General features: G+C 42.6%; 1 protein-coding gene across 2 annotated transcripts in view; it reads left to right on the top strand.

The window, feature by feature from the left end:
- The window catches only part of RNF213 (ring finger protein 213), a 2,973,532-nt gene that overhangs the window by 407,293 nt on the left and 2,549,082 nt on the right, over nt 1–17,157 (top strand). For both annotated transcript variants that reach the window (XM_078654076.1, XM_078654077.1), the window contains exon 7: nt 7,338–7,627. In XM_078654076.1, the coding sequence (XP_078510202.1) occupies nt 7,338–7,627 (290 nt within the window). The remainder of the gene's footprint in view (nt 1–7,337; nt 7,628–17,157) is intronic.

Genomic DNA, 17,157 nt, shown 5'->3' on the forward strand with positions numbered 1-17,157 from the left:
ATACCAAGGAAGATGATGCATATAATTTCCACCCAAATAATGCATCAGAAATACCTGATCCTCAGTACTACCCAACAAAACCTTTCCCTCCAGAGGATAGTATTGGGTTCAATCATCTACTAAACAGAGCTGCACTTTACCACGGAGTTCCAATGCACTCTGATGCTATTGAGGAGGATTTCTTATTAGACACGTTTGAGCAGTCACAAATATCTACTCAAATACTACCTATGATCAAAGGGGTCATTAAACATGCCCCAGAGATTTTTAAAGATCCAGTAAGGTGTAAGGTACTAAATCCAAGAATAGAGACAAAGTATAGACCAGCACCAGCAGATCCTACCTACATTAAAGGACATCTACCATTGGACACTTTAGTAGTGTCAAATGCACGTAAAAGAGCCAATTCCCAGACTTCTGGTGACACACCCCCGCCTGACAAAGAATCAAAAATCATTGATGCGTCAGGGAAATGTATTGCTGCACAAGCAACAAACCTATGGCGCATAGCAAACACACAAGCCTTACTCTCACGCTACAATAGGGCTCACTACGACCAACTAGAAAAGTTAATGGAACATCTACCAGATCAATACAAAGATCAGGCAGCAGAGCTCTTACAGGAAGGCAAACTAATATCTAATGCCTCCATTAAATGCGCACTAGATGTAGCTGACACAGCATCTAGGGCATTTAACACCAGTGTTATCCTCAGACGGCATGCATGGTTACGCATTTCCGGTTTCAAACCAGAGGTACAAACTACCATCCTCAACCAGCCCTTCAATCAGAACCAGTTGTTCGAGCCAGAGGTAGATAATACACTAGAAAAAATGAAAAAGGACGCAGACACTGCTAAGTATATGGGTGCATAACAATCTACCCAGACTAGAGGTTCTTTTTGTCGCTCCTCTTATAGAGGAGGCTCCAAGCAGACCGGCACAGATAACACATCATCTTTTAAAACACATACACAAACCTCCTCCAATAAGGGTTACTTTAGAGGAGGGTACAGAGGCAACAACAATAAGGGAAGAGGTAACAACAACCGCTCCTCTTCCACTCCCAAACAGTGACTTCCCTCTGCCTCCCCTACATCATTCCACTCCGGTAGGGGGCAGAGTATCACAGTTCCTACCTGTCTGGGATTCCATCACAACGGACAGGTGGGCAAAACAAATTATCCAACATGGCCACTGCCTAGAACTCACAGCAACCCCCCCCCCCCCAAACATACCACCCAGGCAGCGTCCAATGTCCACAGAACACATAACACTGCTTCAACAGGAAGTTCTAGCACTTCTACAAAAAGATGCTATTCAAGAGGTCCCCTTACAGGAACAAGAGTCTACTCCCTGTATTTCCTAATACCCAAAAAGGACGGCACATTAAGACCGATCCTCGACCTCAGGCCCCTAAACCACTATATTCAATCAGATCATTTTCACATGATCACCTTACAACAAGTACTCCCATGACTACAACAGGGAGACTTTCTGACAACACTAGACCTAAAGGACGCCTATTTTCATATTCCTATACATCCTGCGCACAGGAAGTATCTAAGATTTGTCATACAAGGACAACACTATCAGTTCAAAGTCCTTCCATTCGGAGTCACAACAGCACCACGAGTGTTTACAAAGTGCTTAGCAGTAGTAGCAGCACATCTCGGAAGACAACAGATTCATGTCTTCCCTTACCTCGACGACTGGCTCATAAAAGCAAGATCGTTCAACCAGTGTGTATAACACACAAAACAAACGATTCAAACATTACACGAATTAGGGTTTATGATGAACTACACCAAGTCGTACCTAGAGCCTTCGCACGTTCACCAATATCTAGGAGCTACCATAGACACATCATCAGCTCTAGCTTATCCCAGTCAAGCCAGGATTCAAAGCATTCAGAGCTTAGTCTCACTTTTTCAATGCCAACACTCTCTTCAAGCCAGAGTGTTCATGAAACTAATAGACATGATGGCGTCTTGCATAGTTCATAGTTCCTCACGCAAGACTGCAAATGCGCCCACTACAAGAATGTCTAGCACAACAGTGGAAACAGGCTCAAGGTCAGCTCACAGACCTGGTGTTGGTAGACAGCCGTACATATCGCTCTCTGCAATGGTGGAACACCAAAAACTTGACAAAGGGACGGCCGTTCCTAGAACCTGTTCCACAAATAGTGCTGACAACCGATGCATCCCTCACAGGATGGGGAGCCCATCTCCTGCACTATACCACTCAAGGCCAATGGAACAGCCAACAAAAACTGCTCCACATCAATCATTTAGAGCTGCTAGCTATTTACCTAGCACTCAAGACTTTTCAAGTACAAGTACAAAACAAAGCTGTTCTAATCCGGACGGACAATATGACAGCTATGTATTACATACAAAAACAGGGGGGGGGGGCATTCTCTGCAACTGTCCCAGCTTGCACAGAACATTTGGAGATGGGCCATCCCTCAAAACATACACCTAACTGTAGAACACCTTCCAGGAATTCACAATCAGATAGCAGATCTGTTGAGTTGTCAATCACAACAGATTCACGAATGGGAGTTGCACCTACAGGTTGTACAACCATTAGTCCAAATGTGGGGGCACCCACAGATGGATCTGTTTGCCACCCATGAAAACGCAAAATGCCCAACATTCACCGCCAGGTTTCCACACCCGCGGTCGGAGGGGAATGCAATATGGATGAATTGGTCAGGCAGATTTGCGTACGCTTTTCCGCCTCTCCTACTCATTCCACTAGTAGTACGCAAGCTCAGACAACAGTCTCTGAAACTAATACTAGTGGCCCCCACATGTGCACGCCAGCCGTGGTTCACCACACTACTAGATCTCTCACTGGTTCCACATCAGAAATTACGGCTCACGCCATCCCTGTTAACACAGAACCATGGAGAAATAAGGCACCCAGAACCAAGCCAACTGAATTTGGCGATCTGGCTCCTGAGGTCTTAGTTTGGCTACTTAAATTTACCACCAGAATGTATGAACATAATTAAAGAAGCTAGAAGACACACCACTAGAGCATGTTATGCTGCTAAGTGGAAAAGATTTGCAATATACTGTAACAACATTCACATTGATCCATTGGAGAAGTGTGGCTCAATGGTTAGAGTGGCAGACCCTGATGCAGAGGTCTAGCCCGGGACCAGGGTTCAATTCCCCGCCTCGGCGGGTCTTGGGCTAAAAAATTCCACGGACCTGATAATTCTCGCCTCGGTACCTATTCCAATCATGGAGTCACACTCTGCAACTCTGGGCAATAGCTTGCTTAATCTCCACAACGGCCCCCACAACGCTAAGGATGCCTGGCCTCCACCTTGGGGGTGCCCAGGAGTGGACACCTCACAGGGAAAGCCAGGATGGGTTACACAGTGGTATTCTTACAAGCGTCTTGAGACCCTTGCGGTGAGTAGTGCGCTATACAAGTATCAATTTACATTTACATTTACATTGGATGTTTCCATCCAAAATATGATGTTACCTTCTACACCTACAAAGGTCCAACTTGGCTTATTCTTCCATACGACTGCATCTAGCAGCAATTGCAGCCTATTTACAAAATAGACAGCACCTATCTCTTTAGAGTACCTGCGATAAAAGCATTTATGGAAGGATTAAAACGAATAATCCCACCTAGGTTACCACCTGCACCAGTATGGAATCTGAACATTGTCCTTACAAGACTCATGGGACCCCCTTTTGAGCCTTTACACAGGTGTGAATTGCAATTCCTAACATGGAAGACTGCTTTCCTTGTTGCCATCACCTCTCTCAGAAGAGTTAGTGAAATACAAGCATTCACAATAGAAGAACCATTCTTTCAAATACATCCTAACAAAGTGGTTCTTAGACCCAATCCTAAATTCTGCCAAAAGTAATTACTCCTTTTCACCTTAACCAATCAGAGTTACCAGTGTTTTTTCAATAAAACAGACTCTGTTGCGGAAAGGGCTCTACACTTCCTAGATGTTAGAAGAGCTCTTTTATACTACACAGACAGGAATAAATCCTTCAGAAAGACAAAACATCTATTTGTATCTTTCTGTTCCCCACACAAAGGCAATCCCATATCTAAAGGAGGAATTGCCAGATGGATTGTAAAGTGTATCCAAATATGCTATCAAAAAGCTAAACGTACACGAACAGTTCCTCCTAGAGCTCACTCCACTCGCAAACTAGGAGCCTCTATGGCTTTCTTAGGGAACATACCACTAGAGGACATATGTAAGGTTATATGATTAAACAACTACTGCCTAAACAACGAATTCCTTAACCACGAAGGCTAAACCACGAGCAATGGCAAACCCTACATTATTAACAACGATTTCCGTAACCACGATTAATTTTCATATTTAATGCCTTTCCATAATCAAACATTCAGAAAGCTTCATTAAACTTTTTTTTTTGGGAATGTTTTCATTTTGTTGTTCTTTCTAATAATATATTTGCATTTCTCCCGTAAAACAATTATATTTTTGCAACATTACACAAATTCACTCTTCAGAATTTATATGCTGTCATACAGCTACCATAGACTCAAACTGTCCGAACAAATGTTTCCTTCCTTCATGCATAATAATGCCTGCATGGTTGCTCCCCTCATTCTTGTTAGTAACAGATTCCTGAAGGTCACCTTCGTGTTCTTGCTTAATTTTCAAAAATATTGACTGAATGTCCAGATGTTTATACTGATAATCGGTGTTAATGACATCTTCAGTTTTAAGGATGATAAACAAGTCACTCCAAAGGGATAGGTTCCCTTATCATCTGAGTCCATCAAGGAAGATATGTGTTAACTGCTTTACGAAAGTGGCATATTTTTTCTACTCACTGAAATTTCTTTAGTTGTCTCCGTTATCACTTGTTCCTAGCAAGAACACTGTAAACAGAGCTGACAAATCTTGAAAGGCTTGTCATTTTAATTACAATAGTGCCATCTATTGGTCAGTCACTGGCTCTTTTTTCCGTGCTTTTTGAAAGTCGTTGTTCGAGTAAGTCGTAGTTAAGGATGTCGTGGTTAAGGATGTCGTCGTTGTTTAGGATTCGTTGTTCAGGTTAGTCGTTTCTTAAACTTCGTTATTAAGGCTGTTTCCCCATATGTAAGGATGCAACATGGTCTACCATACACACCTTCACTAAACACTATTGTGTTGACGTGCAAGCCAAGCAGCAAGCTGCAGTAGGCCAAGCTGTCCTTAAAACACTATTTCAGTATGCTGCAACGGATACAAGCGACCACCGCTAGGGGAGACACTGCTGCACAATCGTTGCTAAATGTACAATCTGCAGCTCATATGCCTGGAACGGAAAATGCTACTTACCAGTATGCATCTGTTCTTGGCATGTAGAGCTGCAGAAATGTACATGCCCTCCCGCCTCCCCGGGACTTGTATCCGTTCCAGTACTCATCTTTCTTAGATGCACACGCATGGACATCCTTTCTCTTTACTTCTACTAACTCCATCATTTCCCATCATGGCGAAAAACAATCTGAGGATGGAGTCGATGACCATGCGCAGTATTGTCCAAGGGAGGAGTCCCCTATCTCGTGACTACAAAGACTTCTTCCAAGAAGACAACAACAACCTGCAATCATCCGAGCCCAACACCAGGTGGCGATCTATTGCTAAATGTACAATTCTGCAGCTCTACATGCCAAGAACAGATGCATACTGGTAAGTAGCATATTCCTTTTTAATTCTGTCCGAGAACTCACAAATAAAATCAATTAATTGGAAATCAATTTAGTTAGCTGTAACCATACTAGTGTCCTGATCCCTGAAATGCACTAGAGCCCAGTTTCTTTAGGGACTCCACCATGGTACGCAGATCTGAACCGTAGGTGTTTAGCATATCCCATGATGAAGCCTGCCACGAAAGTGAATGAGGACTTTGCATACTAAGTAGAGGGATACCTCACAGAAGGTAGCAAGAATAATCTTCATCATTCTCTTTTCTGTGTTATTGTCAAGAATTTTTAAAGTGTGCGTGTACCATAGGGCGGCTTACCGCTATGTGAGGGGCAGACTAGAGGCAGTTTCAGAGGTTAAATAGCCAAGTTTTTATCTCCTTCCTAAATGCCGTTAAAGAAGGGATTGCTCTTTGGTTGTGCTGTAGATACTGCTTCTGCATTGCATCTTTTTAAATTTGGGAACTGCTAAAACGTTAGCTTTCGCAGACCGGAGTTCTCTGTTTGGCATATATCGTTTAAAGGCTGATCTAAGAAATTCCGGTCCGTATTATGCATTCATTTATGAGCAACACATAGGGCATTAAATTTAGCACGGCTGCGCATAGGCAGCCAGTGTAGCTTGCAAAGTCCCTGGGAGATCGAATGAAACTTAGGAAATTTTAGGATCATTCTAGCCGTGGCATTTTGAACAGACGGTAGTCGCCTCGTGTGTTTTTTCTAAAATGTTTAGATGGAGACAGTTGCAACAGTCCAATTTGAATAGGACTAGTGCAGTAATTAGGTTTTCCTATGGCTGACAGGATGAATGGCAGGATCTTCCTGATCAGTTTTAATACAGAGTAAGCTGAGGAGGTTATAGCCGATACTTGGGCACTTATATTGAGGTTGTCATCAATGATGAAATCTAAATTCTTAGCTTTAGTTACACGAAGGGGAGGGTGAGGCAGATTCTCCGGCCACCAGTGAAGTGACTAAGCTCGGGAGGGGTTCCCGAAAACAATAATCTCGGTTTTACCTGAATTAAGTTTCAGGCAATGTCTACTCATCCAGCCACTAACCACCTTAATGTAGTTTCGGCATCTTGGAGGGCCCAACGTATCCTTGTTGGCAGCAGCACTTATCAATTGGATATCATTGGTATAGGATGTTACCTCCAAGTTGAAGCTTTTGATAAGAGTTGCCAGTTTGGCTACATAAACATAAAAGAGCGTTGGGCTCAGAGATAACCCTGAGGGACTCCACAAGGTAAGGAAAAGGGTGTAGAGTTGCATTTCCCTAGAGCTACTGTTTGTATTCCTTCTCTGAGGAAAGAGGTGAGTAAATCCAGAGCAATACCCATTACTCCTCTTTCCTGTGTGTGATTCTGTTAATACTTGTTTGTGGAATTAAAGTACAAATAAAAACACATGACTACAATGTTAACTGTCATGTTACCATGATTAAGATTGTCAAACTACTGTGTAAACATATTTAATAAAAACGATATTTGTTATTATCAGACCTTTCATTGGACATTCACAAATGTTGAGGAGGATGGAAGAATTCTGATTTACTCATCTCATCTTTTTATGTTTACCTATTTTCAGAAAATTTATTTTTAAAAATGTGTTTTATGTTTAGAATGGCACCAATATGATGACATCGTTTGTGTAAAGCCAGAGAAAGGCGCTCTGAAGAAATTTTTGGCTTACGCTGGATGGGACGATAAAAAGCGTAGTGTCCTAAAAGGGAAGGAGATAGCTGGTGAAATCATGCTTGACAGCATCTTCAACATCCTCACCAGCTTAGACTCCACCAACTTGAACAACTTCCTCTTTCAGCTTCAAAACTTCTATCATGTATCATGCAACCAAATGGTGCATGAGAATGAACCAAAGAAGTGGACGTCTCTGCAGTTTGGCCAAACACAGGTGCTTTTTGTTCCCTTCTTCTCTGTATGAAAGTGGTTGCTACAGGAATCTCGACTTGCTTGTAGCCCTCTTACATTTTGTTATATGTTTTATGTAAGTGTGGGTAAACTTTTTTTTTTTACTGATGAGTATGTTTATATAACTCTTTATATTGCATATTTTGCTCCTTTGTAGACCCACACATAACATGGTGTGATTTCCAGATTACATAATTTGTTGTTTTAGATTGACATTTGCACCCACATGTAGACCGCCTGTTGATAAATACTCCATGAAACCTTGAGATATTCACATTGTGAAGCCTTTCCTGTCTTGGGTTTTCAATCATCTACTGACATTTTACTTGTATATAAGAAAGTCAAGATATTTGGATGTTGAGGACCCAAATGATATTCCTTTTATGATGATGAAAAAGGATCCTTTACGTTGGGGCTTCCTTTTGTCTCCATTATTCAAGGAATGCCCTCCGAGTGGCAGGTCCCTAATTTTTGGAAAGGGGGCACCATTCTCCCCATCCATAAACCATGTCCGAGGGCATGCCCACACAACTAATGTGGGTTACTAAGTGTGCACTTTTTCCCATAAAGCAATCTCGTTTCTAGTTCCAATGTTCTGTCTTAGATAACATAGCTGTTGTGTATACTCTTTTGGTTATGCCGTCTTTATTAATTTTTCAACTGCATTGACCAACCAACTCTTCGGTGTAAATTGGACACTTTTTGCATCCTTGTTAGTCTACTGAACTTCCCCACAAATAGATAAGTGGTGCAGGGTAATATTGGGATCAGGCAAAGGATTGACTGCTTGTATTACCATACAGGATTAGCTAAAGCAGGGGTGACGTTTAGCACCAGTCTTATTCCCTTGGGGTATGTATGATTTTCCTCAGATGTTCTATGGTATTTGAATGCTTGCTTCAAGCTTGGGTAATTAAATGTGTAATTCTCTGTTATATACAGATGATATGAGTATGTTTAAACTAACACCAGTTGGCCTCCAGTGGGGTCTTGGCACCTTGGAATCTTAAGCATGCAGCCACTTTCAGTTGTAATTTTCTCCTAAGATCAAAGGTTTGAGCAGCAACATAGCTGGAGAATGGATAGTAAGGAAATAGATCATGTTAACCACTTCACCTATCTTGATATGGTTCTTACTCAGAATAGTTCTGTAAATCTCCACATCTAGGAATAGAGTGCACAAGCAACAACATATGTGAAGATTTACAAAAGGTTTATAGTGCAATGGGAAAGAGGTAGTTTCTCTTATGTTGAAACTCTACGAGTAATGTACCTTCAGCTCTTATGTACGCTGTTAAATTCTTTGTTTTCTATAACTGTCTGTCCGAGGCATATGGGCTGCAGACCACACACTGTTGCATTAGATCACCATCTGGTGGTGGGCCCGGATGATTACATTTTGTTGTTGTCTTGGAAGAGTCTTTGTCTGCTGGGTGACTCCTCCCTTAGACCGTAGTGCGCATGGGCATCGACTCCATCCTCAGATTGTTTTTTTCTGCCATCGGGCTCGGATGTGTTCATCGTTCCCGTTACCGATCTCTTTTCGTATCCATAAATCAATCTACAAATCAATATCGTCTTCGACACTGATTCCGGTCGTCCGCATCGAAGAGAGGATTCACTTCTCCATTCCAGCGCTCGTCGGGCCGTTGGGCCCAACTGAGCCATTGGGCCTTTGGCTCATGTAAAGAACACCGTTCAAGAAGTGCCCCAAGTGCGAACACAAGTTTCCCCGCACCGACCTGCATGAATTTTGCAACCTGCGCTTGTCTCCAGAGCACGAGAGTCGGGACTGAGGCCTGCGCTTCGTTCCGGTCCAAGAAAACAATCAGGGACCGTCGAGTTCGAAGAGCTATGGAGCAATCATCGTCGTCGACACCAGACCTCATCATAGACGAGGCGCTGATCGAGGTAGACATCGAAGAACAGCAAGAAGACATCGCTTCCGAGGCAGAGGACTCAGCTTCCGGAGCAGAGGATCAATCCAAAGATGACTATCTTCTTCCAGCTGGTCAACAGGTCATGAGTAAGAGCGTCGACCCTGTTGACCCCCCGTACCGGGACAGGCTTCGGTTCCACCCCCACCTTCGGGTCCGGGTGCACACCGATCGAAAACTTACGAAGCCCCGCCTTCGGGCTCGGCAGTGAAGACTATTAAAAAGCCTCCGGTCGACCCGGGCTCGAGTCAGACCGTCGGTCCCGAAAAGCAGAAAGTGCTTAAGCCGAAGACACACCCTTTGATACCGAGGGTTACCGAACTAAAACCAAAACCAAGTTTGACACCAAAGGACGTTCCGAAACCAAGCTCGGCAGCGAAAGACGTTCCTAAACTAAGTTCGGCGCCAAAAACTCCGGTACCTAAAAAATCAGACCTGAAATCGGTTTCCATGCCGAAACACACTTCGGCACCAAGAACGTTCGAGTCTAAACACTCGGCACCCAAAACTTTGGATCCAAAAAGCGCTGATCCAAACAAGAAACCAGATAAATCTTCGGAACCGAAAACAAGAACTGTTCCAAAGATAATAGACACTGTAAAAGCTAAATCTGACGGCTCCAAACCACATAAATCGGCGCAGAAGAAAGATTTATCGGTAAAAGAGCTTTTCCAGCCAGATGTAAGGCAAAAGACTCTGAAGATTCATCCACACACTGGACAAATATATACAGTGCCTGAAAGGAGGAAAATGGACTGTCCTAAGCCATCTCATATTCCCTCAAAGAAGCATGTTCAGACTTCCCCCACAAGACCTCCTTCACCACAAGTAGAAATACTAGTAGATATTTCTCCTGCAAACTCACCAGCTACAACACATAGTATGATACCACAGGAGGAGGACTATGGGGATACATACTCTCAACACAGTTATCAGCAAATAGATGACATTAAGGACCCCGATGATATGGCTGGGTCATCAGGGGACCCATGGGAAGATTACAACGCACCAGATGCACCAGATCTACCACAGGATGAGGTATATCCGTCTAGGCCATCTCCACCAGATGACACCATTGGGTTCACACAGCTCATTCATAGAGCAGCCACTTTCCATGGAGTAGACCTGCATACTGATCCAATAGAAGAGGACTTTCTTATGGATACACTGTTAACAGCACATAAAACCACTGCCAATACTGAATGGAGTGGTAAGACATGCGCCAGAAATATTTAAAGACCCAGTCAGGGCCAGAGTAATTAACCCCAGACTGGAGAAAAAATATATAGCAGCTCCTTCTGATCCTGCATACATTAAAGGACAGTTGCCACTAGATTCACTGGTAGTGTCAAACTCGAGAAAGAGAGCTAACTCGCAGACAACAGGGGATGCTTCACCCCCTGACAAAGAAGCAAAGCATCTAGATGCCTCAGGGAAACGCACACTATCACATGCTGCCAATATATGGAGGTTTGCTAACACTCTAGCTCTGTTAGCAAGATAAGACAGAGCTCATTATGATGAGCTAGAGTCACTTATGCAACACCTACCAGAACAATATAAGGCTAGGGCTGCTGTTTTAATACAAGAGGGCAAAGTTATAACTAATACCTCCATAAGATGCGCACTAGACACTGCAGACACAGCATCTAGAGCAGTAAACACAGGGGTACTGTTGCGTAGGCATGCATGGCTAAGAATCTCAGGATTCAAACCAGAGGTACAAGCCAGTATACTAAACCAGCCATTTGACCAACAACATCTTTTCGGTCCAAATGTAGACAGTGCTCTAGAAAAGATGAAAAAAGACACTGATACTGCAAAATCAATGGGCGCTTTACAAACACAAGCCCATAGACCTTCCTTTCGTCGCTCCTCCTATAGGGGTGCATCAAAAGGCTAACAAACGGACAATACCTCCTCTACTTACAAACAGACCAACCAAACCTCACCCAGTAAGGGATAATATAGAGGAGGGTATAGAGGAAATAACAATAAGGGCAGAGGCAGAGGCAACAACAATCGCAACGCCTCTACTCCCAAACAGTGACTTCCCTTCCATCCCACCAGACCATTCCACTCCGGTCGGGGTTCCTACCTGTCTGGAACTCCATCACCACAGACAGGTGGGTGAGACAAATAATTCAGTCAGGATATTGTCTGGAGCTCACTTCCACTCCTCCGACAATTCCACCCAGACAACGTCCTATGTCACAAGAGCACCTCTTATTACTAAGGCAAGAGGTAGCATCACTACTGCAAAAGAATGAAATAGAACCAGTACCAAGGGAACACCAAAACACAGGTGTTTACTCCCTTTATTTTCTCATACCCAAAAAGGACGGGTCTCTCAGACCAATTCTAGATCTAAGACCCCTAAACCAGTACATACATTCAGACCATTTTCATATGGTCACATTACAACAGGTTTTACCGTTACTACAGAAAGGAGACTTCCTTGTCACATTAGACCTCAAGGACGCCTACTTCCACATTCCCATTCATCAGTCTCACAGGAAGTACCAAAGGTTTGTGCTACAAGGTCAGCACTACCAATTCAAGGTGCTCCCATTCGGAGTGACAACAGCACCTCGAGTATTCACAAAGTGTCTAGCAGTAGTGGCAGCACACTTAAGAAGGGACAACATTCACATATTCCCATATCTAGACGACTGGCTAATAAAATCCAAGTCATACAACCAATGTGTACAGCACACGCATCAAATGTTGCACAAATTGGGGTTCACAGTAAATCAAAACAAGTCACATCTACAACCGTCCCTATCTCAGCAGTACCTAGGGGCCACGATAGATACCTCCAAAGCAATAGCGTACCCCAACTTAATAAGAATACAAGCTATGCAGAATCTCATACAAAAATTCAAAGCTCAACACTCACTACAAGCTCGAGTGTACATGCAGCGAATAGGAATAATGGTATCTTGCATTTTCATAGTGCCATACGCAAGACTACAAATGCGCCCCATACCAGAATGATTGGCAGGTCAGTGGAATCAGGCTCAACAAGAGATCAGATCTGGTGGTGGTAGACGACCGGACGCATCGCTCTCTGCAATGGTGGAACCACAAAAACCTTTCCAAGGGCCGGCCGTTTATAGAGCCAGTTCCACAAATAATACGGACCACAGATGCATCTCTCACGGGATGGGGAGCGCACTTACAAAGTCACACAGTACAAGGAACGTGGACAATGAAACAAAGAGTACTCCACATAAATTATCTGAGTTACTAGCAATCTTTCAAGCTCTAAAATCGTTTCAACATTACATATCAAACAAGGCTGTACTAGTCCGGACAGACAATATGACAGCAATGTATTACATTCAAAAGCAAGGAGGAACACACTCCATACAGCTCTCCCGGCTGGCGCAGAGCATATGGAGGTGGTCCATTCCTCAAAACATTTTTCTGTTAGCAGAACATCTACCAGGAGTTCACAATCAATTGGCAGATCTGTTAAGTCGTCAGACACCAGATACACGAATGGGAGCTTCTTCCTCAAGTACTTCAGCCATTTTTTCAAATGTGGGGACAACCAGAGATAAAGATCTGTTTGCCACACAAAGCAACTCCAAATGCCTAAGCTTCGCCGCCAGGTACTCACACCCATTATCCAAAGGCAATGCGGTATGGATGAACTGGTCAAACAAATTTGCGTACGCTTTTCCACCTCTCCCACTAATTCCATTAGTGGTACGCAAACTAAGACAACATTCTCTCACATTGATTCTAATAGCACCAACGTGGGCGAGACAGCCATGGTACACAATGCTACTCCAACTCTCTGTAGTACCACACCACAAACTAAAACTCTCCCCACATCTACTAACACAGAACCATGGATAGATTATGCATCCAGACCCAATGCAGCTCAATCTAGCGATTTGGCTCCTGAGGTCTTAGAGTTTGGATATCTAAATTTACCTCCTGATTGCATGGATGTTATTAAAGAGGCAAGACGTCCTACCACTAGAGCATGTTATGCAGCAAAGTGGAAACAATTCGTTGTCTATTGTACAAATAACAACGTTAACCCTTTAAATGTTTCAATACAAAACATCATATGCTTCTCTTACATCTGCAAAGATCTAATTTAGCGTACTCTTCAACCAGATTACATCTCGCTGCTATAGCGGCATATCTCCAAAACAGACAACATTTGTCATTGTTTAGGGTACCTGCAATTAAAGCGTTTATGGAAGGACTTAAAAGAATAATTCCTCCAAGAATACCACCGTCTCCAGTATGGAATTTAAATGTTGTGCTCACAGACTTATGGGTCCACCATTTGAACCATTGCATAAGAGTTACAATTTCTTACATGGAAAGTTGCCTTTTTAGTAGCAGTTACATCACTATGAAGAGTGAGTGAGATCCAGGCATTAACAATTCAAGAACCATTTATACCCGTCTATCCTGTTTTCCCTCCCATCACATTGATCTTGACACTACTACTTTCTACTATTCTTGTCGTGATGGCGGTTCGGATGGACAGAGCCTGCGTGGAGGAACGCAGCGACCTATTTGTACTGGACGGGGTCATCGTGATGGACCGTGACGGTTTGGGCTGACCTTGATTGGACTATGATGCACTGTTTCTCTTGTCTTTGCTGGGTGGTGTCTGTGGGAGCGAGGGCCAGATGTGAATCTGCTTGTCTGATTATTGTTAGTCTGATATGCTCGGAACGGGATTTGCTGCCTCTGTGGTGCCGGGGGTCAGGCGGGATGGTCCTTTTTCCGTTTGCGGCTCCCCTACGGACTGTCTCTTGCTTTGCTAAAAATGTGCTTACCATCACGTGGGTGGTGTCTGCTTTTGGCGGGGGGTTGGGAGTCCGGGAGCTCATATCGTTTTGCAACATTCTCCTCCTCCAACTTTTTCCCTTCCTTGGGGTGTAGTTTAGGGGGCGACAGGCACGCTGCTAGTGGGGTTAGGTCGTAGCCATCTGCAGGGGTGTAGGGTGGGGGGTTGTTTTTTTTTTGTTTTTTTCCTTTGTTATTTTCTATGACCATTCTATTTCCCTTTTCCCTTCTTCACAAGAGATGTGGCGTATTCTCCTGCTTTTTGCCTAAACGTATCTGGGTGTCATATGTCTGCCTCGTATATCCTGTACTCTTGGTGGGCGAGTGTTGTGGGGGGGTGCCTGCGGTCATTGCTATTTAATTGTTTTGCGTTTGCTTTACGCTGGTATTGATTTCTTTGCTGATTCTGCCTGTACGGTATTTCTTCACTTATTTGCCCGTCCACAGCTGTGTTGTATTTCGTTTAATGGCACCTGATATGTATATTTCTCTTGTGTTATACTAATAAAAAGATTAAAAAAAAAAAAAGAACCATTTATACAACTTTATCATAATAAACTGGTTCTCAAGACAAATCCAAAGTTTCTGCCAAAAGTCATTTCTCCATTCCATCTCAACCAATCCATTGAGTTGCCAGTATTTTTTCCACAACCGCAAACGGTTGCAGAAAGAGCTCTTCCCACACTAGACGTAAAAAGAGCAGGTCTATACTACATAGATAGGACAAAACCTTTTCGTAAAACTATTCAAATGTTTGTGTCCTTTTCACCTCCACATAAAGGCAATCCAATTTCAAAGTCGGGCATTGCCAGGTGGATTGTTAAGTGTATTCAGATTTGCTACCAAAGAGCAAAACGAACTTTAACCATTCCTCCTAGGGCTCATTCTACCCGTAAGATAGGAGCATCTATGGCATTCTTAGGAAACATACCATTAGATGATATCTGTAAAGCAGCTACATTGTCTACTACACATACATTTACAAAACACTACTGTGTAGATGTGCAAGCAAAACAATAAGCAAGTGTGGGCCAGGCTGTACTAAAAACATTATTTGAAACTACTGCAACAAATGTGGGTAACCGCCGCTAAGGGAGAAACTGCTGTGCAATCTATGCAACAGTGTGTGGTCTGCAGCCCATATGCCTCGAACGAAAAATGCTACTTACCAGTATGCATCTGTTCTTGGCATGTAGGGCTGAAGAACCCCACACGCCCACCCGCCTCCCCGGCTGCCTATATCTGTTGCAGTATTTTCTTATTTAGATACACAATACACAATACATGGTCATCCTTATCTGTAATGATACAACTCCATCATTTGCTCAATGGCGAAAACAGACTGAGGATTGAGTCGATGCCCATGCGCACTACGGTCTAAGGGAGGAGTCACCCAGCAGACAAAGACTCTTCCAAGACAACAACAAAGTGTAATCATCCGGGCCCACCACCAGATGGTGATCTAACGCAACAGGGTGTGGTTCTGCATGCCAAGAACAGATGCATACTGGTAAGTAGGATTTTCCTTTTTAATAAAATAAAATAGAGGGAACTGTTTTAAACAGACTGACTCTGAAGAAGAGCTTTCCTGTTAAATCTTTGTGCCGAGAGGATAGTCCTACCGTAAGGCAATGGCTTGTTGGGGCTTTCTTGATTCATAGGTCTGCTATTGATTCATTGGCAAACTACGTAAGAAATGAAGTATTTTCTTGATCAGGCCGCTTTTTCAGATTTCCAAGAAGTTTAAAGTTTGCGCTCAGTCAGTTAAATATCTTTTTTTCAGGTATATTGGATAAAGTTTAAAATTAAGTATGCATTGGCTTGAGCTACTTTTCTATGTGATTTTGCCCATTGCTCAAAGCTTAAATGATTAAAAAAAAAGTTATTTTGCAGATTGGAAAAAAAGCAATGTTATTTATCATTTTGCAGTAACATGTCCTGCAATGTTTATAATTTTTTTGAGATGAAGGAACTTGCCTTTGACGTTTATTATAGATAGAACACGGGGAAAGTATCTGTACGAATGTGTCCTATGTGATTGTTGTATAAAAGATTTGACTCCTGTAATATTTCTCTGTTCCATTTTAAAATGCGTCTGATTACTGTTGTCTAAGAAGATGACTGAAGACTGAAAACCAAGCTTTTTTTCTTATTATGACCCTGCGAACTTGTTCTATTGTTATTTAAAAAATATTTTTATATTATTGTCTGTATGTTGTGGTATTATTTGTTGATCTTCTATAGAGGCAATAAACAAATACAATGGAAATTTGCCAAAATTGGACCAACTGGTGCAAATTACAATTCTTGCACTTCAGGAGATGCAAAATTGGTGAATGGTCCCTCAAAATCTGTAATAGGGAAATGTTGGTGGATATTTGCACAACTGTAATTTTGGCCCCTGGTATGATTTACCCAATACAGTGTTTTTTCAAACTAATGGCAACCTGTCAGAGCCTTTAAGAATTAAATAGGTATACATCTGATACAGACACTGTCAGTGCACATTGCTATTTTGCTATTTGAATGAAAAATATTATTTCATCTATATAAACATTGATTTTTAAAAAATATTTTCAGTCTGTTCTGATAACACATCGTGAAGATCAGAGATTGCAACAAGCTGAAGTCATTTTCATTAGTTTAAAACAAAAACCACGTTAAATTTCGATGAAGGTGAACAGAAGGCTAAATTGCAAATGTTTGGCTGAACATCTGCACTCTCCATGTTTGCCAGCCAGTATTACATTTTTAT

The sequence above is a fragment of the Lissotriton helveticus genome, chromosome 7 (genome assembly GCF_964261635.1).
Source record: "Lissotriton helveticus chromosome 7, aLisHel1.1, whole genome shotgun sequence".
Taxonomy (NCBI): domain Eukaryota; kingdom Metazoa; phylum Chordata; class Amphibia; order Caudata; family Salamandridae; genus Lissotriton; species Lissotriton helveticus.